Below are 26,879 nucleotides of genomic sequence, written 5' to 3'. Positions count from 1 at the left end.
ATATTTGACAATAGTAATGGAATCAAGAAATTAATATTTTGGGATAAATTATATTCCAATTTTGTATATTAATTATAATTAAATAGACTGTTAAACGGATAAATATTGATAAATATAAATATAAAATATAAAATATATAATAATATAATAATAATAATAAAGGTAATGATGATGAAGATAATATTTATAATAATAACGTTAATAATAATAATATAATATATATAATAATAATATAATTATATATATATATATATAACAAACTTACCTGCGAAGGAAGGCAGAGGAAGAACGCGAAGGAGAAGAAAGGAGAAAAAGAAAAGAAAGAAATAAAAAGATTTAGCCGTCCGATTCCAATTCCGACTTGGGTATGGTATTCCTTGCTATTCGTAGAGTCCGATTATAAATTTTAATACGAATTTTGATATTGGAGTATTAAATTAGAAATTCTTCAAAAATTCATAACCGGTTATTTGACTATTTAATCGACGAATTTTTTTAGCTGATAGCCTATTCGTAGTCCTAGTATTATATTCTGAGAATTTCGTATCGATCCAAGCCGAATGGAAAACGGCAGTATATTGCACCTGCCTGCTTGTTCATACCTTTGCGTATTTTTATTTAATAATCGGGCAATATAAATATTATGAGGTAGAAGGATTTTATAGCTAGAATATCATATTCTACTAAATATAAAAGTTTGGAGCCCGACGAGTTAATTATAGAAATTAGCTTTTGAATAAGCAGGTAGCTCCTGAGAATAAGCATAAAGCTCATCTGATTTGAGTAAATAATGGGACAGGTGTACGTTGGAGGAGATTTGGGTGAAGTTATAAAAATCCAGAAAGTATCGGTAGGAGGTAAGCAGTAGGGAATTAAATCTAATTTTAAGAAATTAGGTATTTATGTTGCATGTGATTCTGATTCTGATATTGATATGATATTATGTGGAATCATTTGGTCAGTGCATCTATATATGTATATATGTGTGTGTATATGCATGTGTGAAACTTCGTTTTACGATATTTGATATACGTATTTGATCGTGTTGGTGAATTTATGAAAAGGATGATAGGTGGGCCGTCTCACCAGCCCTTTTCATTAAATTCACTTATTGACATGCTGCACACATCGCACGATTTATCGGATATGTTTTATGGATCTATCGTTTAGTCGCCGTGTGCGGTAGTGCTAGGCGAGGGCATCATCTGGGGTTAGGATATTCGACCCCGATGTACCGTAACACTTTGGCGATAGTGGACGATAGTAGTCGGACAACTGGGTGACTTAGTCGCACGGTCATTCAGGGATTAGACCCATTGCAGTTGAGACGTATTTGGTCTAATCATTCGTGTTCGGTGTTGTTCCACTCATTGGAGTAGCTACTAGTGAGGTCTACCGGTAGTTTAGGATCAGATGCCAAACTCCAAACGCGATCCCGTTAGGGCGTGCGAGGAGGAGTAGAGTTTCCGGGTTTCCTTCGGGTGATTCCAGGTTGCACGGATTCTACTACGTTACACGGGGTAGGGCTAGACAGGAGGGTCCTATCTTCGCTATCACAGACTATGGGGTGTCTTGTGGTTAATGGCGACAACGCTCGGCTATCCATGTATTGATTGCGGGAGTCGTATGGTGGGTATATGGGAGTGACCGGGTGACCGTTATATTATTATGGGTTTACCAGGTCCTTCCTTGAGCCGAGGATTTTCCGGCTATTTATTGATGATAGTCTAGTGAGCTGTTATTATGGAGCCGAGGTTATTCCGGCTGCTCACTTTGACATATGTATATGGGTATATGTGCATGAGTTGTCGATTTTGACATTATTGTTACATTATTTCAGTATGGGCATGGCATGGCATTTATTTTGCAAATGACGGAAATTAAACTCTATTTTCGAGCATGACATGGCATATTTTATGTTAGTTCTTAAAATGGATTTAATTCTAGACTGCTTTTAAGAAAAATATTTGATTCAGGTACGCATGGCACCTCCGGGACAGGGGACGTCTCGGGAGATAGAAAGACGGGCTGAATGAGTGAACTGCATCTGATGTATTATATGTAAATTCTAACTAGAAAAACCTCCCGTTTTGGGAGTATGTTTTTGTAAATATTTATAAACTATTTTTTTTTCGGGAATAATAAAATGCTTATATAATTAATTTTAGCCTTAACACTGTGTTGTGGGGCCCGAAGTAGGAGGTGACGACCTCATGATGCAGTGTGGCGGTAGCATTTCCAGTATGAGCCAACTGGGGGTGTTACAAGATTCATTATGTACTAAATCTAGTATAGTAGACATAAGTATTCTATATACACCCCAACACAATGAAGTGGCAGAACGGATGAATAAGACTTTTATCAATAGGGTGAGGAGCATATTAGCCCCCCAAGAACTTCAAAGAGTCTTTAAGGGGAAGTCGTGGCAACTGTTGCATACTTAATTAGTAGGTCTCCTTATGTGCCACTTAATGGTGGATGTCATGAGTCTATGTAGTCGGATAAGAAAACTCATATTTTCAATTTAAAGGCGTTTGGAAGCTCTGCATATATTGTGTATAAAGGTGATAAACTTAAACCTAGAATAGTAAAATATGTTTTGTCACGGTATCCTTCAGGAGTTAAAAGATATGTGTTGTGGGTAAAAGATACTTGACTTAAAGTACTTATTAGTAGAATTGTCATTTTTAATGGAACAAAAATGTCTTTCTTTAATGATTTTGTTTTTTAAATTACCCCGAAAACCATTGAGGTGGAGCCAAGAAATTGAAATTTTGCATGACAGTTCTTACTCACGTGTAAAAGTGCTTTATCAAATATTAAAATTCTGAACCTGAAACATGAAAATCTAGGTCAATTTAATTTTAATCTGTTATGCACAAGTAAATTTGACTAAATTTAATCAAGCCGAATTATACAATTTCAACAAATATATATATATATATTTGAAAATTTTAATTTAATTGTATAATATCATTTTAGCAACATTAATAGTATATAATTATGATATTTTAAATGAAAAAGTTTGAATGGTCATTAAATTTCTTTATGATAGTTTGCTGTAACATTCAACACAACTAAATTTTTTAATATATATCACTTTATACGGAAAACATACAAAATTATTGAGATTAAAAGACACTTTTTGACTGATTATTTTTCCTTATTATGGGCTTTTTCATAGCCCTTCCAAAAAGAGCATATCTTCCTTGAGTTTATGGAAAATGACACTGGCCGAACGCTGCAATATAATATCATAGAAATCATAAATATATAAATTTAACTTTAAACAAACAATGAATGCATCTATATATAAAAATTACATTATTTAAATGTAGGAAAATATATAAATTTATAAAAATTACCCGTGTAGAATTCAATTTTCTTTCAAACAATTTCTTTGGAAAATATAAATATACAAATAAGTCTATTTATATTTTAAGTTAAGGGTTGATTTTGAACTTTAATTAGTATATAGTTTTGTATATGTTTCACATACATGTATATTGAGATATTTTTTATCCTTGAAAGAAAACATGTTAGATAGGGTCTTACATGGGTCATTGATTGCTGGAAGGCCAAGTTCAGAGTTGCACACATTGGTAGAACGATAAACCAGATCAAGAAGATACGATGCATGATTATCTACTGTATTTGGATCATAACAGGAACCACCAGATCTTATTTCTTTACAATCATATTTTTCACATGTAGTGTCTATAAAGTTTTGCAATTTAGCAGGAGATACCCCTACTTTAACGACACACCATGTTTTGCCCTGTATTTCAATGAAAATTAATATTATATATATTCAATAGTATAATAACATGCTCAATAAGTAATTTTGAAAATTGTAATATTATAAATGAGTTTAATCAATTCTTTTATTACCTGATAAATTGTTTTTCCATCAAAATCAAAGTTTCTGGCGGTACAGTAAGAAGTTGATATAAATGCTAAAAATATCACCATAAACAGTGAAATAGTAATCTTTTCCATGGATATTATTTCTGTAAACTTTAGAAAATTTAGCACTTAGTGTTTAGAATTTATGTTTGGAATGGATATTAAAATGCTAATATGAGAGGGTTTTATAACATCGGAGCACTCAATGATATGTTGAATAATATGATGTCTTTGATAAATTTTTGAATTTTAAAATCTTGTTCGGATAACATTAGAATTTTCATATAAGATAAAAGAGCATGCTAAATAATATTTATATGACATATTTAAATTAAGGCATTTTTTAGGAATATGTTGGATACATATGATTAATTCTAATTAGATATTATCATTAATTTTTTTATACATTTAATGTTGTTGTAAAATTATAATAAATACAATTTTCTTGAATGCAATTATATTTGTTCATATTTTCTTTTTAGAATTTAAATCAAAATTTGAGAGTCCAATAGTGTTATCATAGAAAAAATATGATTATTGATAATAAAAAAAAAATAGTTAAAAAAATAAAAATTATAATCTCTCCGTTCCAATTCAAAGTAATATTTTTATTATATTCATATGTCCCACTTCAAAGTATTCATTTTTTATTTTAGAAGAAAAGAATCAATTACTAATACCCAAATATCCTTAATTTTTACTTAAATAATAAATATGTAATTAAAAATACAATTATTTTATATATAAAGACAAATGGAAAAAAATATCAAAAACTTTAGACACTTTCACTAACTAATAAAATACTATTACTTTTTAATCTATTACAAAATCCCAAAGGACCTTTTTTATTTGAGACGGACGGAGTATATATATATGAATATTTGTTTGTTAGTGGCCATAAATGATTCATGTTTTGATTTTTTTAGTTTAGACCACGCGAGTGTATCAAAGCTCATGCAATTTCACAGGAACATTGAAGTTGTTCATCCTTAACTGTTAATTTCTATTATTGTTCATTATTGGGCTAACATATCGTTTCTTTCTTTTGTTGGAGAGAAATCTTTAGTACCCATAGACAACATTAAAGCTCAATTTAGATAATATTTTAAAAATTCGAGTCCAGAAAAATTTAAAAACTTTTAAAAATAAAAAATAATTAGGTAATTAATGTAATATATTTTTAGAGTTGTTGAATCACCAAATTAGAATGGGAGAAAATGTATGGACTAAGTTCATTTTTGAAGGGAGACATAGTCCAATGAGAACGGATGGGGAATGAACTAATGGGGCCCAATTTCATCGAGGAAAATTGGTGAGGAATGATTAAGAAAAAGGCTAAAAATGCGACATAACCAAAGGTGGAGAAAATTCTAGTTTCAGGTGTTACAGGAGGAGAAATTGATTTATGTGAGTTTAGTGAGAGGTTATGCTAAAATAAATGAAGTATATTGATAATAATTGATATAAAAAATAAAATATGCAAGAAGAAGAAGTTAGACAATGCCACACACATGAGAAGCAATCTGTTTAATAGAATTTTCAATTTTTGTTATGTTATAGAGCTACTTTGATTCATTCTTGCATGATTTTCTTACAATTTTTTTTTTATATAATTCTTCCATCTGCCAAAATTATTTTCACTTCTTTTTAGTACATATGGTAAAATTACTTCACAACAAATTAATATTTAACTATTACCATATATTTAACACTTAGTTACAATAAATATCACTATCTTTATAACATTATCTATTCATTTATTTTAATTTCTAAACATGTTGCGTACACGCATAATTCTATTTTTGCAATCTTATGAATCACTATTATGACGTTAATGTATGTAGCTAATCTTCTAGTAATTGTGGACGATCAATCTATGTGGCTAAGTACGCAAATAATAATAATAGTGGTTGGAGTCTTCCTTTGAGGTAATGTATGATATTACTGGGTGTTAATTATTTGATCATAGAGGTGGTTATCAATAATCTCTTGGCATAATTTTTGTGGTTTTGAAAGTGATCTTGGATGTATTATTTCATGGTTACAATTATTGGGGAGGTCATGAAATGAAAAGTATGAACACCAAATGTCATTTTTATTCTTCTAACTTTATTATTTATATGTATATTTCTATTATATATTAGTGCAAAACTACCATTGTCCATACGAGACAAGCATACCATATCTATTGAAGGCACTAAAACACATTTGCTCCTTCCGGAGATGTTAATGATGCTTTGCTTTATGAAGAATGAGATTTTTTTCTACATATGCACCACAATAGCGTAAACTAAATCCTGTGAAAATCTAGAACAGTAATATGCATAATTAAAAAGGTATTGTAATTAAACATAAGCAACAACCAATTACACATAAGGAATCAACTTGCATTATGTTGATGCCAAAGCTAAACCTTGAACTATGCTAGTGACTTTTACAAGCAGACTTAGAGATTTTTGTCAAACTATAATTTATATGTTCTACTATATTGTAACCATTTTCAAATTTCCAATAACTTTCCAACTTTTTATGTAGAACTTCTTGTCTTCTAGTTATGATCTTATGTCTTATATCTTGATGGCACTAATGATTTTAGGAATTAATAGGAAGAAAAATAAAACTTAATATTCTAACATGAACTCTGTGAATATGTTCCATACTGTAATCAATATACCATTGCAAGGTTTGACTATTTTCATAATTTAGAAAAAAAAACAATATTAACGAAGGGTTGGACGATTTTTATTGAAACACAAATACGTACATAAATTAAACTATGTGGCCAAGCCTAAGTTTAACAACCAATAATGCAAATGAATTTGTCTCATTCTTGTAAAGTATATGAGGTGAACTTCATCAATTGATTTTTGGCCCCTAGGCATACTCTGATCTTCTTCAACATGAGGTATCCACATAGGTAAATCTTGATCATATTCATCTACAACTATCATATTTTGTAAGATAATGCACGTAATGGCCACGAGAAGAAAATAATATGTTTGCCATAATTGTACTAGTAAATACAATATGCGCCATTTTTATTTTAGAACACCGAATATTTTTTCGATATCTTTGCGACAAGCCTCTTGCAATATTGTAAAAGCTTTTTCCTTTGAAGCGATTGGATTTATTACCGTTGCATAAACAATGTATGTTTAGGGTATATGTTATCTATTAAATAATATGACAAATTGTAACACCTTCCGTTCACTTACTACTCAACTGGCGGTGCCGTCCCATCCATTTGAATTTATCAAACATGAGCAAATAATCTAAAACTGTGAAATTATTGTTAGTTTCAAACATACCAAATAAGGCATGTTATATTCATAAATCCTCAGATGTTGTTTCATCTTGTATCATTGTTTGGTATCCGTAGCGAGCGTTGTATTGACCTCTCCAAAAGACTGGAATCCGTCCCAATGCCAGTGCATGCAATCCAATGATCCTATCAAACTTGAAAAACTGAATTCATTATTTTTCTGTCAATAAACATGCAATATCGTCATATTTTGGATCATATAAATATTATGATTTATAAATAGATATAATAGTATTGCAAAACTTTATTGTTGTTTTATGTGTCATACTTTATCTTATTTTTAGGACCTCATCCACATTATCAAAACAAAACCCATATGTGAGAACTCAAATAATGGCCATGAATTTTTGGAGAAGTGAAAGGCCCATTTGACTCATACAATCTTGACGTTGTCTGAAGTACACATTTTTGTTGCACAATTCGTGCAAGATTCAATTGAAGGGCTCTCGGTGCATCACAAATCTATGCCTGAAAAACAATTCGGGAAATCAAAGTGTGTCCGATAGGTGGTCCGCCTATAAGTCCTGATGTCTTCGCTCTCTATCGTAATAGATTATTTCCTTCACACAGGAGCATTGCTCTCTTCGAACATGGCCACTTCGGGTAGGGGCGATTGCAACCACTCGAGGAAGTTTTCTTGAAGCTCTAACAGAAGTCGTCTTCTACTTCTTTCATCATAGCTATACTTTTATCGGTGTAAAATTGGACAACTGGATCCAATGCCCGCTATTCATCATCGTCACTGTCCATCTTTTTTTGGTAAGAGCAAATACAACATAAGAAGAATGAAATTGCTGAAAAATTTGTCCTGCATTATAAAACATTTCACCACCCTTAGATGAAAATAAGTCTCCATTACCTGCCATGCTTGCGGATGTGTTCCACTGTGAAGTTATTGTCCAATTTTTATCAATATATAAGCAATTACAACAATTCATTTAAAGGTTATGACATATTATAGACTTGTAACCTTCCTTCACATGTGGGTACAATGTAAAAAAAAAGTGTTGTAGCATACGAGTTTCTAAAATCATTATGTCACCTATGCATAAACCATCTATTACATATCCTAAAAATTGTACTATGTATAAACACTACAAGAAAATAGTATTTTTGTAACGAGATTTTTTCGTCTTTAAATTCATTTTTTTCCGTTACTAATGATATTAGAGACGGAATTAATGATGGAATTACGTTAGCTACGTGATCTTTAGTGACGGAATTTCGTTACAAATATACTATTTTTTGTAGTGAAATGGTAGCCGATGTCCTAGTGCAATGATGATAATTTGGAATACTTTCAAAGTGCATTGAGTTGAAACCACTAAAACACTCATGGGTTTTATTTCTTTGTAAATACTTTTGTCACATGTGATTCCATTGGTGGAAAAATCTAATAAATTTTTTAAACTATTTACGATGTTTTTAATTTCAAATGTTAATTTCCAAATCGAATGAATGAAACTAAACACCAACATTACAATAAACAACAACACAAAAACTTATAAATCCATTGATGAAGACATGCACCACAACATGAAATTAAAATACATAAACTAAAAGAACTCGAAATTAATACCAACCGTCCTACTACATAAATCAAAATAATACAAAATTAATACAAATCCGTCCCACTGGACATATTACAACATATGCTACATATTTTTATCAATATTAATTCTTCCTACATCACATATTACATTGAAATGATGATTACATTCTCAATTGACATAACACATCTCATTGACATATTATAGCAGTCTAGACTTTACAAAGTAAAGAAAACACAAACACAAGAAATAATATTGAAATTTAAAAAATAAAAAAAATGAAGACAGTCAAATAGTAGTTTTTATAATTCTTCTCGCGCTTTTTCACATTCCTTGCCGAAATACAAACATGAACATTGAATCTCACTGCTCTTACCTGGACACCTTGACGTAGCACTTGATCACCCCATAAAAAGAATTTTCCTTTTTCATATTAGAGGCACGATACATTCTCTCATTGAAATTATATTCTCTTTGTAACTATCTTTTACACAACTCACACTTATAATACAATGTATCCGGATTGTTTTCACTTCTTGTTACACTGAGAACACCTTGTTTTTCACAACATATTGGAGCTATTTGAATGGGTTAATTCAATATTGCAAGACCTAAACATTAAGAAAGTGTAAAATAGTATGAGTTGTTTTCTTTTTAAAAAAATTAATAACAATGAGAGGTTCCCAAGCTGATTATTGATCTATGAGTTTATATATGCATGCATACCTATAAATTCATCTTCTTGCCCCTTAAGCTTGACACTTATAGATATAAAAAAATCATCATTAATATTGTAATCAGTCTATTTGTCATCACCTTGTTTATGTAATAATCAGTGTTACAAGAAAGTAGAAAATATATATACAACAAAAGACAATAAACCTCAAAGTGGTGGTACATCACACAAATATTTCTAACCACAGATAGATAAGATATCAACCATACTATATGATTTTCTTGTAGATTCGACATTTATAAGATCTGTCCAATGTCTAGAATGTTGCCAATATTAAATTCAAAACTCAAGATTGGCAAGATGCAGTCTTTATGATATTTTTTTGGAAATGCTATGTCAAAGTTCTCTTCAGAAAAAGATGCATGTTTAACATGTGATTTTGGTGAGACAATTTCAATTGGCTAAGATAGTATGATAATGTTTTCCCAAGGTGAAGATTACAAATAACAAATTATTCTAAAAATAAATATTGTCTGCCTTGGATGCGCAATTGAAAACCACAATAAGGAAAGGATACTTCGAACTTGCCTTTTGCAATATACTCGTGCAATTCTTAGATCCAGTAATGATCATTTGATGCACCTCGACATTTTAAAACTAAATACTATGAAGATGAAATTATACAATCCGGAATGTGATATAAACATATTCTCATGGGAGTACCAAACTTATTCTCTTGTTCTTCATTCTATATCCGGAACAAGAACAAATAATCACCTTCGATGAGGAAGCTAAAATGTGCTTTCTTCATACAAATACACATAATAATATATGCAAGGAAACTATCGAAATAGATATTGGAATTCATATATTGTAAGGGAACTAATTATCTATATTATAGTTATATGATTAAAAAAAATGGTAAAGCTAAAAATACATTTATATAATTGGATGTTTATCGAACTCAATAACGTCTATAATAAATCTGCCAACATCAAAGATGAAAAAGTAAAGAAATTAAACAGACCGATAGATAGATCATACCCATTAAACTAGAACATTTTGCCTCAATACTTGAACTCAAAGATCGTAAAAATTAGCATAAATCCGTCAAAGCAATATAATCGAAACTAATTTGCTTAACTATACTAACCGTAGGTTCTTCCTCCAATGTGTACTTACTATTAAATATTTGAAACAAAAACACTTACCCGAAAGGAAAAATCAACCCGCGGATGGAGAAAAACGAGAATCTGATGGAAATTTTCATTTCGATTTTTGAGAAGCCGAACAATCAAACCGTGAGAGAGGTGCAAAGCGGACGAAGTGAGTGAGAAATTGGATATATGGTCGAAATTGGTGAGAAATTGAGTGTGTCGTTGAAATCTAAATACGAACAATCATCTTCTTCAATTCACTTAAAATTTAAACCATAATAATCATATCCAATTTCTATCACTGTCTATCAACGCACACAAATCAATCAATCAAATAATCATCTTGACATTGATTATATTAATTAATTCAACCATTGTAATAAAATAACATTAAATAACAAACTCTAAGTAATTATAGCATGCAATGCAAGAATAGAAAATCACTCATTTAGTAGCTCCAGATGCAGTCGAAATCTTGTAATCCTACTGCAGTGTTCGTCGTCTTGTTTCCCATCTCTAAATTCGACACTACCGACGAGTTTTCTGTACTCGCCGCCGCCGCACCATTAATATCTTTTTTCTCTCTCCTACATTGCTCGTTCTCATTCTGATTTGGGTTGTAATTTGTGAGCAACAACGTTCGAAGAATCGAAGGTTCCTGGAGCGGAACCGGGCCCGGAAACTGAAGCCCAATTCCGGAGCCCCACGGAAATCCGCCGGATAATGAATTGAGGGACGAACTAGTGAAAACTGGGTTCATAAAATCGTCTTGGATTCTCTGACCCTGACTCTGACTGGCGGCATTGGAGAAGCAGTGCACGTGGCCGGCGCCGGCGCCGGAATCCATCAATGGCGGGAGTAGCAACGATTCGGACCGGATGTCGCAGGAATCGCTCATCCTCATGAGGCCCGATATGTGGACTTTCTTCCCTCCGGTGGTCTTTTGAAACACTCTACTGATCACCCAATCGTTCTATCAAATAACAAACAACGAGTATGATTTTAGATGGGTACAAATTTATTACAATGATAATAAGATATTAAAAATAATAATAATAAGGCATAATTTATATCAAATTTAAAAATAATAAAAATGAAATATGTGATGTAATATAGTATGTTTAAAAATATTATTTATAAATAAATACACAGTTTTTTTTTTATATAATTTTTATTTAATTTTTTATTATTTAAATTTTATATTATTTTTCGAAAGAAGTATTTTTTTTAAAAAAAAATTAAAATAAATAATACTATTGATTTTAAATAAATTCAATCAAAATTGAAAAGGCACATATATTAAGAAATATAAGTTTGTTTTTTTTTAATATTTTTTTTTTTCAATTGATTTCCAGTATATACTTAGTCATCTCACAAAAAATCAACATTTAATACTATAAAATATTAGTTTTATATTATATACTTAATCATCTCACAAAAAATTAATATTTAATACTATAAAATATTAGTTTTATATTATTTACATAATTTCTTATAACTTATATTAAAAAATATATTTTAAATCAAAATACTAGACAAATAAACTTGAATATAAAATATTTTTAATATTCAAAATTATTTTTTAAGATGTCGGATGTTTTTGTCTTTACTTTTATGTTTTTGAATTAATGTATTCCCAAACTTTTACAAAATATACTTATATTGTATTATAGTCTATACAATATATGTATTATATATTATTATGTGTACGCATAAATTATATTTATTTGTAATATTTAATAAAAATTGTATCCTATAAAACTTGTTGGATAAACCAACCTTTAAAAATTGTATTATGTGTGTTTCTTTTGGTTGAGTTTAGGATGATATATTTTGTGAGAGAAAAAAAATATATTCTTTTCGAAAAATACAGAATCTAAATAGTAGAATTTGAAAAAAAATAATTTACTTTTCAGTTTATACACCTGATTTTATTATTCCAACCTTTTTTTTCTCCAAATATATCAAATCAAACACCCAATTTTTATTTATTTTATTACATTAAAATCTAATTTTACATTCAAAACATCACATCAACACATATTTATATCACATCAAACAATTATTTCAATTCAAAATTTTACTATTCAAAATCAAAACTCAAAACTAAAACTTCAGAAGTAAACACTACTACGTAGATATTATATTTTTAAAAATATTATGTATATATTTTTAAAAAAATCATACTCTTTTGTCCATTTAATAAATATATATATTTTATTGTTCAAAACACAAAGTATTTATTTTATTTTCTAATAAGTATGTACTCCTTTATAAATTACAAATATTTTTACTTAATATTTATTATATCAATATTCTAACAATAACTTTACCCATCCTATATAAAAAATAGTTTTTATATGCAAAACTATCATCAATTATTATTAAAACATATTATTTATTAAATTATGTTAAAAATAAATATTTATTTTTTAAATGAACAAAATAAATATTAAAATTGTCAAACTTCTTATAGTCTATTTAAACAAAAAAAAGCTCAATTTTTAAAATTTATTTGAAAAAAAAAAACATAAACACACTCTGTATTACATAATAAGTATTGTATATAATAATTTTTAATTTATTTTTTTAATAAAAGGTAAAACATAAATAATAGTTTATAAATAAAAATAATGAAGAAGACTTGTAACTGAATTGAAAAGAAACAATTACGTTTAGTTTAAACAAAATTGCTGAAATTAATTTTTAAAAAATTAAATAAATAACCGGTAAGTTTGTTTGACTAATTTATTTAATTTTTACTCGTTATAATTTATTTCTCAAAAATATAAAATCAAGCATTTTTTTACTACTCCCTTCATCTCATATAATATGGATGTATTACTGTAGATACATAATTTAGGTAAAATATAATTAATAAGTAATTAAATAATATATTAGTAAAAATAATTATTGTAAATTAAAATAATTATGAGTTAAGATTAAGATAACTAAATACTTTAATTAAAAATTAAAATTTAAAATGTGATTAAAATGTATAATTATATTTCCAAAATAGAAAAATAACAAATTATGTAGGATAGACGAAAATAAAAAATAGAAACAAATTAGGTGGGACGGAGAAAGTATTTTATATTAATTAAAAATTTATATTATATTTAAAACATAATTCCACTCTTATTTATATCATATTAAACAAATATTAAAATTTAAAATTTTACTATTTTAAAAGTTAAAATCAAAATCATCAAACAAACAAGGTTTTAAATATTAAAAATATATTTTAATATAATGTTTTAAATAATTTTTTTTATTTAATACTAGTATGAAGTATTTAGAAATTATTATTAATGAATAATGCAAAAGAAAAGGTAAAATTCTTTTTAACAGGTTTCCAAAGTGTGCATCATTATTCTTTATACAGTTGCTTTAGAATTGTCCCAAATTATAAAAAGTAGATGTGTTTTTACGGAGTTTGAATTTTGAGTTGAGATTTGAATAGTAAAAATTTTATATTTAATTAGTTGTATAATGCCGATATAAATAGGTGTTGATGTGATGTTTTGAATGTAAAATTAATTTTTAGTATAACATAAAAAATAAAAAATAGGTGTTTGATTCGATATTTTGGAGAGAAAAAATTGAGATGAATAATATATTTAAAATCCATTTCCCCAAACAATCACACCCAATTAATTTTCGTGTTTCAAAAAACTTGCTTAGAAATCCTAAAAAAGATATTTTATAGGGGTTTCAAGCATTTCTTCTTTTCTTTTTTTTTTTTTTTTTCTAATTTAGGAAGAAAATTTGTGAAAAATTTTTAATCTTAATTTAATTTTTTTAGTACTATAATTGGACTCATTTATTATTTTATTATTTGTCTTTTGTAATTTTAATTCTCCGATACCGGAAATGCTTACGTGGCTTGCAGGACATGACCCGACGGACACATCGATTTTTCTTTATTACATTAAAAAAAAAAAATCTACGTGTTCGCTGGATGCCGCTGATACGGCGGATATATATTTTCTAGCGAGCCACGTGAGTGGTATGTAGGTATTCCTAGCGTCGGAGAATTAAAATACGAAAATTTTCCATTTACAAAATTAATTTGAGATAAGCCTTAATTATAAAATTGAAATAATAAAAAGTGTCATTACGAGACTAAATGATCAGTTTACCCAAATTTTAAATAACCGAAGCTTACGCAATTTTGCAAAAAAAAAAAAAAAAAAAAATTGAAAAAATAATAAATCGATGAAATATATCAAGAGATCGCGAGTTGACTGAGTGAGAGAGAGAGAGAACTGACCCGGGAAGAGGAAGAGGAAGAGGACTTGGAGTTGGAGAAGGAGCCCGGGTGGAGCAATGGGAGGACCGGGACCGGGAGCTTGCCTTCGAGTCGGTATTCATGGGAGACCCAATTGGATTTCTCGCCTTTGGGAGCTCTGCCCCGGTAGAACACCAGCGTCTTCTTCATCCCCACCAGAATCTTCCCCCGGAATATCTCCTTGTCCTTCCCCGTCGCCTTCCAGTATCCCGCCGCCGTCGCCCTGTTCGTCCGCAGCCCCGTCGGGTACTTCTTGTCCCGCACGCAGAAGAAGTACCATTCCTTCTCCCCCACCTTCGCTTTCCCTGCACACCTCACAACATCAATTATTCAATTCTTTTCAATTAATTAAGATCCATCCATCGATCTTAATTAGCCTTACAGGGCAGATCCCAGGGCTCGATCTTGTTCATGTCGACCTCGCCGATGGCCACGGAGGAGAAGCCATTGTTGAGGACCTTCTTCGCCAGGTAGTGAGTGATGAGCTCCTCGTCCGTCGGATGGAATCGGAACCCCGGCGGGAGCTCCATCCGGCCGTCCGTTGTCGCGGCGCCGCTCTTCTCCATTGATCAATTTTCTCGATTTGTTGATTTTGATTTTCAAAACAAACACGACAGCAATTAAAGGGAGACAAGTAACAGAAAAAGGAAGTGGGGTGGAGGAAATTAAACAGAATTCTGATCAAGCCATGGGATGGGATATATATATGAAGTCAAGTGTATGCCATATAGAGAGATAAGAGAGAGAAGAGTTACGAGGAAGAAGAAATTAAACAGCATGAGGATCACAAGGGGAATAAATAGTTGGGGGCAGTTTTAGAGAGAGATTGGAAGAGAGAGACGTGATGTGTAAGAAAGAAGAGAGAGAGAGAGAGAGAGGAAGGTTGTTTCATGGCGTCACCCACATCATCTCCTTTCTTTTTTTGTTTTCTTTTCTTTTGTTTCTGTTTTTCTTTCTTTCTGGGCTCGAACAACTCCATCTCCGTCTTTGACCCTATGTGCCATCTCAAAATGACGCTTTTACCCTCGACTGGTTTCTTCCACTTCACACCACTGCTCTCCCGCTTCTCCTCGTCATGCTTCTTCACGAATCCCCTGCCGCTTCTCTCACCCTGCTTGCTAACACTCTTCTTTTCTTTCTTATTTTTTTACCTTTTTTTTATTTTTAATTATATACTATTATCTCCGTCTCATATCAGATATATATCCTATTTACTATAAACACTTAAATTTATGAAAAATATAATTAATAAATAATTAAAAATATATTAGTAAAAATAATTTTAAATTAAAATTAATATAGTTAAATAGTTTAATTTAAATAAAAAAAATTATAAATTTTAAAATACGATTAAAATATATAATCATATTTCAGAAAAATAAAAGAAATAATTATATGAACGGACAAAAATAAAAAGAATGAATTACTAACATAATTCTTATATTTAATATAAAAAAAACGAATTTATTAAAAAAAATACAAAATGAATAAACCCAAGTAAAAAAATAAATATCATAATCGTATTCTAAAATATAATTCGATCATTTTTTATAAAAGAAAAGAAAATGAATTTAGAGTTTCAAACTACACTCTTTAACAACAATAAGAGTTTAGCACAACTCATAACAGTATAACGCATGGAATCCCGTAAGAATTTTTTATGTTAAGTGTATTTGAACAAGAATAGTATTAGAATGAGTGTATTTTTATGCACAGTGGAGATATGACAGCGTCGGTAGATTGCACAGCTTTGAATGCGTGGTTGAAACGATAGTGTGTGTTCGTGTACAAATCGATGACTAAATAAGTGCCAAAAAAAGAAAAAAAAAACAATACACATAGTTTGTTTATCTAGTTTGATTTTTCAACCTACGTCTGGGAGATTTCAATTTAGGAGTCTTAACTAAACCAACTACTTTAAGACACCATATAAAACTACCCAACCTATCTTCTACCCAAACTTAATTTAGTTTTTACAAACTCTCATGAACTAGCTGTTACTACACCGTAACAACTCCAGCAGACCAGCGACCAAGCTACGAATAAGGTTGCATACCGGATGGTTATCTCCTTCGGCTTCGACTCGAAGAATCCTTATTCTCAACTCTTCAAACCTCCATAGATAAGTCTCTCAATACTCTAATAGGTGGAGAAGATATCTCAATACTCTAATAGGTGGAGAGGATAACACACTCAAAGTTCTGGTTGCTAACCCACGAAAACATACATACAAACAAAACATATACACATTGCACACAAATGGACAAAGTTAACTGAGAACAACTTTGGGGTAGCGAATACTAGGGAATAAATGTCATGCATGACGAAATGGACACTTCAATGAACTATCCTACAAGTCCTCTTCACGGGGCATATAAATTTGATACATTCCAACGTGTATGAAACATGTTTCAATGCAACCAAAGTGACCAACTCCGTCAAGTTTTTACTTGCCTGCAGATTTTTTAAAATAGTGTCAACAGACAGCTGCAACAACACACTTGTAGTCTTGTTGATATGCCAAAAATAGATGCAAAAGGGATTTGGCATTTTGCATATTCCAACAATCCCCTCATTTTGGCTTATGAAGCAAGATATAATAAGTAGCAAGAAAAAACACCATCACACATCAATGTATTCAGGTGCGAGCACACAACAAATGACAATGACAAGTAGCAGATAGCACTCATCCTTATCAACACATCTCCCCTTGGCTTATTGTATCATCAAATTCTCCCAATTGCATTGTGGCAGAATGAGGGGTCACAATGGTTCTACCTTCAACTGCAGAAATATGTTGTTCTTTGGGGGCTATGACATCAGGTTCAGGGCTCTACTCAACAGTAGATAAATCTATTGGCAGTGTGAATATCCAAAATTTTTTTTCACATCTTCTGCAATTTCTCCTTAACAACATATAAACTCAAGTAGAGGAACAACAATAATAATTTTTTTTTTTTTTTTGTCTATCCCTTTTTTTTTTAATCAAGAACAAAGCAATAACTGCAAATGAAGTAAATGAATACAATTTTATGACCTTCATGTGGAATTATAAGGATCTCATCTACGACACAAGTTGGTTCTTCATTGATCATATCGTATATGCATAACATGCCTTTTTGCTCCATCAAATTGTTGTTAATGACCACATTTGTATCTTTGAGTTTTTTGAGGAATATTGCATTACATTAGTTTCTTTTTTCTTTTGGGTCTCTACTCCATTCTGAATTTGATACGTTGTTTGAGCTCTTCAAAAGGCGAATGAACCTTTCTTCTAGTCATCAGATCATTTGCCAACTTGAAACAATGAGATTCGGCATGACCAAATCGATAGCAGTACTTGAAGTTACTCTGCTGTTGTGACATCGGATTGACATGTTTGTTCCTTTTGCAATTTCGGTTTTGTCTCTCCTTTATGTTTTCCCTTGGAACCTCAGTCACTTTTTCATTTAGGGTTTCTCTAGGATTTTTACATCTATAAGGAGACATCCCTTCACTTTATGATTTTCAAATAGCTTTCTGATCGACAACACTTCATCAAGTTTGTTCTTTCCTTTTCTGAATCTCTCATTTTTTTTTCTTTCAACTTGCTATTCTCCACTTTCAGCTATTCGATTTTCTTCTGAATATTTTCACAACTCTTGAACATTTTTTCATTTATTTCTTTGGCATTTTTGACTCTAGCTTCCAATCGATAAACTCTGTTGATCAGCTTCTTATTTCTTGCAACACATACCTTTTATTTAGCAACAACCTCTTCATAAGCTTTCATCAGCTCATAGATATCCATTTCAACAGTTTTGTTGCTATCACAATCATCTTTAGAATATTCTTCAAAACATGCATTCTCATGGATTTTGTTTGATTCATCATTTTTGACCATACATGCAACAACTTCTTCGTCATTAGAAATATAAGTACCTTTACCATCATTACTCCATGTAGCTTGATATGCATGCTTTTATTTCTTTTTTAATGTTGTACATTTCACTTTCACATGGTCTACTCCTCCACATACAAAGCATTTCGGGTCACTTGAGTTTTCTGGACTAGAAGCTATATTGAACTTCTTTTTGTAACTGTTATTATAAAATTCCTTTCTTTTGTTTTAAGTAGCACTTTTCTGTTCTCGATACTTTTGTTGTTGGTTGCAGTTGTTTTACCATCATAGTGACATTTGTTTCCAAACTTGTGGAATTTTCGAGCACGTTTTCACTTATAATTCGAGATAGATTATTGGACAATAGAGACATTTCTTCATCATATTCGAGAAGATCCAGATCTTCAGCAGTGAGAGCAATCACTTTTGAGCTTTCTTCTTCAATATGATTCATCTCCCAAGTCATAAAAATACCATTCAAAGTCTCAAGAGTCGTATTCTTTTCTTTTTATCTTCAAGTGTTGATACTTTGACTTTAAATTTCGTTCACACTTCTCAGCATCTTTCGAACTAGTCTTTGTTCATCATATTCTAGGCCAAGAGCATATGCTTGATTCACCACATCCTTGAATCGAGTGTAGAACTAAGACATGGTTTCATCATCTGTCATTTTCAAGGCATCGAACATACTTTCCACCATTTGGAGTTTTGTTTCCTTAACTTCAGCAGTCCTTTCGAATGCATTTTCCTAGGCTCTCCATGCATCATTTGCTTTCTTGCAGTTAGAAATGACACGAAATTGTATTTCATCAACATATGCAAAAAAAACATTCACCGCCTTGGCATTTCCAGCGGCTGCAATCTTTTCTTTGATAGTTCATTCATTCTTTAGCTTGAGGGAAATCGTAGGAGGATCATTTTGAGTTTGTCTATGCACAATTTTTGTTGGAGCATCCAACCAAACTCTACAGCTTCCCATATTTCATTACCAAGAGTCAGCAAAAAGGCTTCCATTCGACATTTCCAGTAGCTATAGTTGTTTCCATCGAAGATAGACGGACGGAGGGATGAAATTGCTTCTCGATTCATCTCGAACTACAAATGGATCTACTTGGGGTATTGAGCATGTTGCTCTGATACCAGATGTCGGATATTCGATCGGTTCAAAAAAGGTCTTACGCCTCCTAGTTTTATGCGCAGCGGAAATATGAAACGGTCGGTAGATTGCACAAATTTTTTGAATGTGTGGTTACTTCATGATTGAAACTTTCGTATGTGTTCGTAGACAGATTGATGACTGAATAAGTGCAAAAAAAAACACACACACACAAAGTTTGTTTACTCAATTCGGTTTCCAACCTACGTTTGAGGAATTTCAATCCATGAGTCTTAACTAAACCAAATACTTGGTTTACACCATACAAAACTACCCTATCTATCTTCTACCCAAGCTCTATTTAGTTTTTACAAACTCTCATAGATTGGTTGTTACTACGCCATAACAACTCTAGCAGACCAGCGGCCAAACTAAGAATAAGGTTGTATACCGGATGATTATCTCCTTCGGCTTCGACTCCAAGAATCCTTCTTCTCAATTCTTCAAACTTCCATGAATGAGTCTCTCAATACTCTAACAGGTGGAGAGGATAACACATTCAAAGTTCTAATGGCTCACCCATGAATACAAACAAACATACAAACAAAACATATACACATTGCACACAAATGAACAAAGTTAACTGAGAACAACTTTTGGACAAAAAGTACTAGGCAATAAATGTTATATAGGACGAAAGGGACAATTCAATGAACTCTCATGCAAGTCCTCTTTACGGGGCATATATATTAGTCTCATTCCAACGTGTATAAGACACGTTTCAATGCAACCAAAGTGATCAATTCGGTTAACTTTCTACCTGCTTGCAAATTTTTCGAAATAGTGTCAATAGACAGTTGAGGCAAGATACTTGTAGTCTTGTTCATTGCAAAAAATAGATACAAAATGTGTTTTGACATTTTGCATATTGCAACAATAATAATAAGAAATAAAATAAGGAAAAAGTAGGAGGTATAATTCTTGAATTGTATGGAATTTGATTAACCTTTGGCCTCTATTTGTTTCCATCATTTTAAGACTTCATTCAATAATCTACTTATTAGCCTTCTAAGTTATGTAAATTATTACACCATCCCAAAAAATCTTCAAACCCATTGTGGTATACATTTTTCAAACTTAATTGTATATTTGAAAAAAAAATTTGAAAATTACGATTTAAATTTAAAATTTTACTATTAAAAAAAAAAAAAAAAGATAAAGAAAATTTTGAAAAAATAGAAGAAAGAATATAGTGTCAACGGAAATTGAAATGTCAAAGAAACACACTTTGATTTCCTAGCCCAAGTCTATTACTCCTTTCTTTCTTTCTTTCTTTTTTTTTTTTATCCTTTTTTTTTGTGAAATACAAGCAATGCCTCATCAAAAATATCAAGCAATACCCTTACTTCTTTATGTCACTCATCTATCCACTTTGCACGATATTTTTATTGCTTTTGCCTCTTGAAGAATAGGTTTTTTCATAAACCAAAGACCCATTATATCAAATGATTGGCCTTCAAAACTTTTCTTTTAGAAGCCTTCTCAAATATTGCTTCATCAAAATGTAACATGAAATCTCTTACCCTTTTTAATTGAAAAATAGCTTTTTTTTTGGACAATTTTGACCCTTCACCAAGAATATGTATTTCGGGTGCTCAGATTACACCATGACGCAATATAAAATATACATTTACTAACTCCCTATGTTTCACTCCAAATGGTCTTTTTAGGGTTTTTGTAATAGATTAAAAAATAATAGTATTTTATTGATTAGTGAAAGTGCCTAAGAGATTTTGACATTTTTGCTCTTTGACTTTATGTATAAATTAATTATATTTTTAATGGTATATTTGTAATTTAGATAAAAATTAAAGGTATTTTGGTATTAATGTATGATTACTTTTACTAAAATAGAAAAGAAATACTTTTGGAGTAGGATATACAAAAATGATAAAAATGGTATTTTGAGTTGGGACGGAGATAGTATTATTTTTTTAGAAAAAAAATTGTCTTCTACATATGTCATGTTGTAGATGAACACAATCTTTCTATTTTTTTTGCCGCCGTCATCACCAATCGCCCCCTCATTTCGAACAAAGATTGTCCACCAATGCGACCTCTTCGAACATTCTTGGATTCTGCCATATATAAACTAGGTCACGCTAATAGTTATTTATTAAGTTATGTTTTATCCCACATTTCTTTCACCAATAAAAAATATCGTACTTCCTTCATCCTGCCATGATCCATTTTTTGGGTCTGTCCCAATAGCAAATGACTTATTTCTATTTTTAATAAATTTATTTAATTTAAATATATTTAATAAATATAAATTAATTTAATTAAATTCCTAAACTCTTACGCGCAAAGACCCACTCAAAATCCTTTTATTTCTATCTCTCTTCGATAAAAAAAATATTTTTATCTATATGTAGAAGTCTTCATTTTTTTATAAATCGAATTTAAGTTAGTTATAAATAAATATTACAAATATGAGATGGAGGTAGTACTTTTATTATTATAAATATGACAATGTATATTAAGTCATACATATTTAAGCCTTTGAAATTTTATTAATTCTATTTTTGATTTGTTCATATATATATATATATATAAAATAGTGGACATAGTAATAATTATTTATAAAGTTATAGTTTTCTCACAATACCTTCATTAATAGAAATGAATCATAGTTATTGTTATAAATATGACAATCTTCATTAACTTATACTCCCTCATGTCCCATAACTATAGTTTTAATTGGTTTTGGTACGAAATTAAAAAATATTGATATTATATTGGTAGTCGGTAAAAAATATGGATAAAAGATTTTTTTGTCCTTGTGAGTCTATTAGTGTAAAAAGTAGTGTCTGTAATAAAAATGAAAAAGTATGAGTAGTTTTATAATAGTTATTTATGAAAACAAGACTATTGTATTGAGACGAATAGAGATAAAAAATAGTGTAAATTTTATATTTGATACCAAGTCAACTTTCTAAATAATATTAAATTAATTATTTTGATTAAAACTTAAATTCTAAAATTTTATATATAAATATTTTTTTTAATGGTTCTTATCAAAATAAATCATACTAATAATTATTTATAAATTTATATTTTATTTCTGATGGCTTTCAACAAAAAGACTTATAATTATCAATATCATATTACTTAAAATTTAGAATTTTTGCTATTATTTTTTGATTGATTTGTATATAATAGTGGACCATACTAATAATTATATATACAATTATAATTTATCTCACATTGTTTTAACAATAAAAAACAGCTATAATTATTGTTATAAATATGAAAGTTATATGAACTAATACATGTCTTGGCTTTTAAATTACGATAAAAAAAAATATATATAAATTTAACATTTGATACGAAATCAACGTTCCAAACAATATTGAATTAATTATTTTAATCAATGCAAAAAATTTTAAATTATATATATTTATTTTTTTTAATAATGTTTATAAAGGTACCTCATATTAATAATTACTTATTGATAGTCATAAATCGCATGCGTTAAATATTTATATTATTTGCGATATTCGGTTTATTTTGATTAGATTCTACCTGATTTGGGTATATATTATTTATTTATGATTTGCATGAGAAAAATAATAAAATTGATAGAATTAGTGTGAAAAGAGAACAAAAAAGTCTAAAGCCCGATTGATACAAAATTATGGCAAATATAAGAGAAAAATAGAAGGAGGAGGCCCACTTTTGCCACTTTACATGCCAAAAAGGAGAACACCGTGCGAAAGAGTCCCAAGGAGAAACCGTGCAAGGGCAAAAAGGAGAAAGATTCTTCCAAGAAGATTTCGAGTTCTACCGTTACCAACATCATTCTCAGGCCATATTTATCTTTGTTTTATTTGTTCTTCCTCCTATGATTAGCGAGTAGTTTACTTTTCTAGTCTAGGAGTGAAAAACCACTTGTTTTGATTTATGATATTTCTTTAATTTCTAAGTATTTATGTGGTTTCTGATTTCTTTGAGTTATAATCTTTTATTTGGTTGGGTATTATGGCAATGTATTTCAATTGGATTAAGGATTAATTGCTAAACTAAATTAGGCATCCGTAATTGCGTTTTAATTTGGTTCAAGTAGCAACTAGTGGCAGACACCATTATGAAATCACGGAATCAATTTTAAATAATTTAGCATAGGTAATTGTTAAATTGAATTAGGCTCTTCTAGTTCGCAAGGCGGATAGGCTAGTAAATTCTTTATGGTGTCATTAGGGTTCTAGTCTAACTAGGGAAGCATATGACGGACGTACCTAAACTGTCGAGAAATTAAGAAACAGTTGGTTATTAGGCGCGTTGATAACTATAACTAATGTATTTAGAAACCAATAAAATTAAATATTTATCGATGATCAAATTTACTACCCAACTGAAAACTTATTTTTTTAGTCTTGCAGTTTTTAGTTTGTTATTTTATTTTTATATCATATTTCCAAAATTCCCCTTTTATTACATTTATAAATTAAACAATCGAAAGTAAAACCTTTTCAATTTTTTGAAGAAACGACCCTATTTCATTTATATTACATTATTTTTATTGCAGAAGTAGGTTGATTTTATTTAAATTTTGCAGAATCCCTGTTAGTTATAAAGTTATTTTTATGTTGCATTGCTTTCAACAATAAAAAGTTATAATTATCAATATGATGTAGATAAAATGATATTTTATCATATATTGCTTCTATCAATAATAATAATAATAATAAGTTATAATTACCCTAATATATTTGAAATTTTGAAAAAAAAAAGGAAAAGAAAATTGTGATTGATTCATATATATCCAATCATACTCATAATTATTGATAAAATTATCTTGTATTCCATTGATTCACCAAATGAAAAACTATAGTTACAATTTATATTAATTCATATAAGTCTTAATACTTGTGTTTCTTTTGATGGGATTTAAAAATTTTTTATTTGAGTTTGGTATTAAAATAATATACGATAAAATATTTTATGAAAAAAAAATATTATTTTTAAAAATACGAAGATCTAATAATAGAAACTCGAAGTTTTGGACTAAGAATCAGACCCAAATAATTACTTTCATTAAAATCAAAATTCTAAAGTCATAATTATTAATATCAATATCATAACTATTATATATTTCAATAGTACATGACAACTTTAGAGCAAAATAAAGTGATATCTTATCTCATATTGATTTCAACAAAAATAATAATTATTGTTATAAATATAACCATCTATATTAAACCATAATGTCTTGACCTTTAGACTACTGTATAATTTATTATATAGAAAACCGTGCATACCAGGGGTGATCCACTAGTATTATTTATAAAGAATACTATAATTATATAATAAAAAGATTTAAAATTAAATTTAAAAAAGGAAATCATACCAGTTAAAATCATTCTATTTGATTGGGTCAATATATGTCATATCGGTGAGTAACATATGTTTATACATATCTTAACATATACTGAGTTATAATATAATATAATAGCATTGTATATTATATTATAAATATGCTGAAATATATATAAATATATGCGGGTAATCCCTATAATATATGTTGATCCGGTTAGACAAGCCAACCTATCCATGTCCCGTAAGGGATGACTTGGTGGTGTAGGGGTTGGACTTGTGACCGTGAGGTCATGGTTCAAACCCTTTGACGCCTCAGGATACTTGCCCCACATGGTTCGCCTAGTGTGATTTTTTCGTCGGGCCTGGTTTGCAGGGTATTAGGTTCGGCCGAGGGTTTACCCAGCCCCACATGGTTCGCCTAGTGTGACTTTCCCGTCGGGTTTGGTTTGCAGGGTATTAGGTTCGGCCGAGGGTTTACCCAGTGTGCACTTTCGGGAAGCGGCTGCGGAATTTGTAGAATATTATTTAAACAAAACACAAAACACAACTTTAAATTGATTTGAAAGTGTAATCTAGAAATTTTACTATTGCCACGATACCTCAAAACACATCCATATTTGCATTACAAGACAAAAGAATGACAGTAAGTATATTTATGTCGCCATTTCAATATATATACATACATCTATCTGTATACGAATTAACATTAAAATAAAGGGATAAGTAATGAATAAATACATTTTCAAATTACAGTATAAACGTACAAAATACGTACATTTTGTATTAACCATAGACGTAAAATTGAAAGAGATTAATATTCGCATACACTTTCCTTTATTCTCTTCTATTTGTTTTGTCATTTAGTTTGTTTGTTATGTAAATTAATATCATTTATAGGAAAGTTTGGGATTCTTTTCCAATATAATTAATTATAAAGACATTGTAAGAGATAAGTTTGGATAAGTACAAATTAAATTAACCGTAAGTTTACGTACAAATTCTATGTACCTACGATAGAGTTTTGTTTGGCAATTATAATTCTACATAAATTCACACACCAAAATAAATAAATAAAAAATGCTGGCATGACATGACACAGAATAATTAGGTTTGAATTAAGGATTTCGATTCAATTATGTATATGAGTTGACGCGAATCCAATACGATAATGACCGGATCGGATTAGGATTGAGGCTCTCAACTTCAATCCGACACGACAATTTGATTATAATATATTAGTCTACGCATTAATTTAAATTAAATTTAATATTAAATAATTTAACTTAATTCATTGTACATACACATTACACTAAAATCAATAAAAACTAATATAACACGACAACACAATAAACAATTAAGAATTTTGACTAAATTATGTATACGAATCAATACGAACCCGATACGATAATAAATGAGTCAATGAGAACCCGACATGATAATAAATGGGTTAAGCTAGAGTTTGAATATGTAAATCGTTTAAACTATTTCACCCGACACGAATCGATCTATTGCTAACTCCAATAAAATTTCGTCTTATCAAACAATATCGCAATTGACCGTAATAATTTTAAAATTTTGAATAATATTAACAATTAAAATTCAAAGAAAAAAAAAATTCAGTT

The 26,879-nt window shown here is 29.9% G+C and overlaps 1 protein-coding gene and 1 long non-coding RNA gene across 2 annotated transcripts; one reads left to right on the top strand and one right to left on the bottom strand.

Moving 5' to 3' along the window:
* Nucleotides 1-329: 329 nt before the first annotated feature.
* LOC127255316 (uncharacterized) lies at nucleotides 330-2,126 on the top strand. Its single transcript, XR_007839603.1, has 3 exons — nucleotides 330-365; nucleotides 800-857; nucleotides 1,977-2,126. It is a non-coding gene; the product is annotated as an uncharacterized LOC127255316 (long non-coding RNA).
* Nucleotides 2,127-10,936: 8,810 nt separating this feature from the next.
* On the bottom strand, nucleotides 10,937-15,675 carry LOC127255369 (NAC domain-containing protein 92-like). Its single transcript, XM_051280875.1, has 3 exons — nucleotides 15,285-15,675; nucleotides 14,885-15,207; nucleotides 10,937-11,584 (listed from the first exon to the last, which is right to left on the bottom strand). Exons 1-3 carry the CDS (start codon nucleotides 15,466-15,468, stop codon nucleotides 11,060-11,062), a joined length of 1,032 nt encoding a protein of 343 aa, XP_051136832.1. The 5' UTR covers nucleotides 15,469-15,675; the 3' UTR covers nucleotides 10,937-11,059.
* Nucleotides 15,676-26,879: the final 11,204 nt, after the last annotated feature.

Source organism: Andrographis paniculata, unplaced genomic scaffold (assembly GCF_009805555.1).
Source record: "Andrographis paniculata isolate CXL003 unplaced genomic scaffold, ASM980555v1 Contig53END, whole genome shotgun sequence".
In the NCBI taxonomy this organism is placed as follows: domain Eukaryota; kingdom Viridiplantae; phylum Streptophyta; class Magnoliopsida; order Lamiales; family Acanthaceae; genus Andrographis; species Andrographis paniculata.
This window is presented reverse-complemented; position numbering and strand designations above follow the sequence as displayed.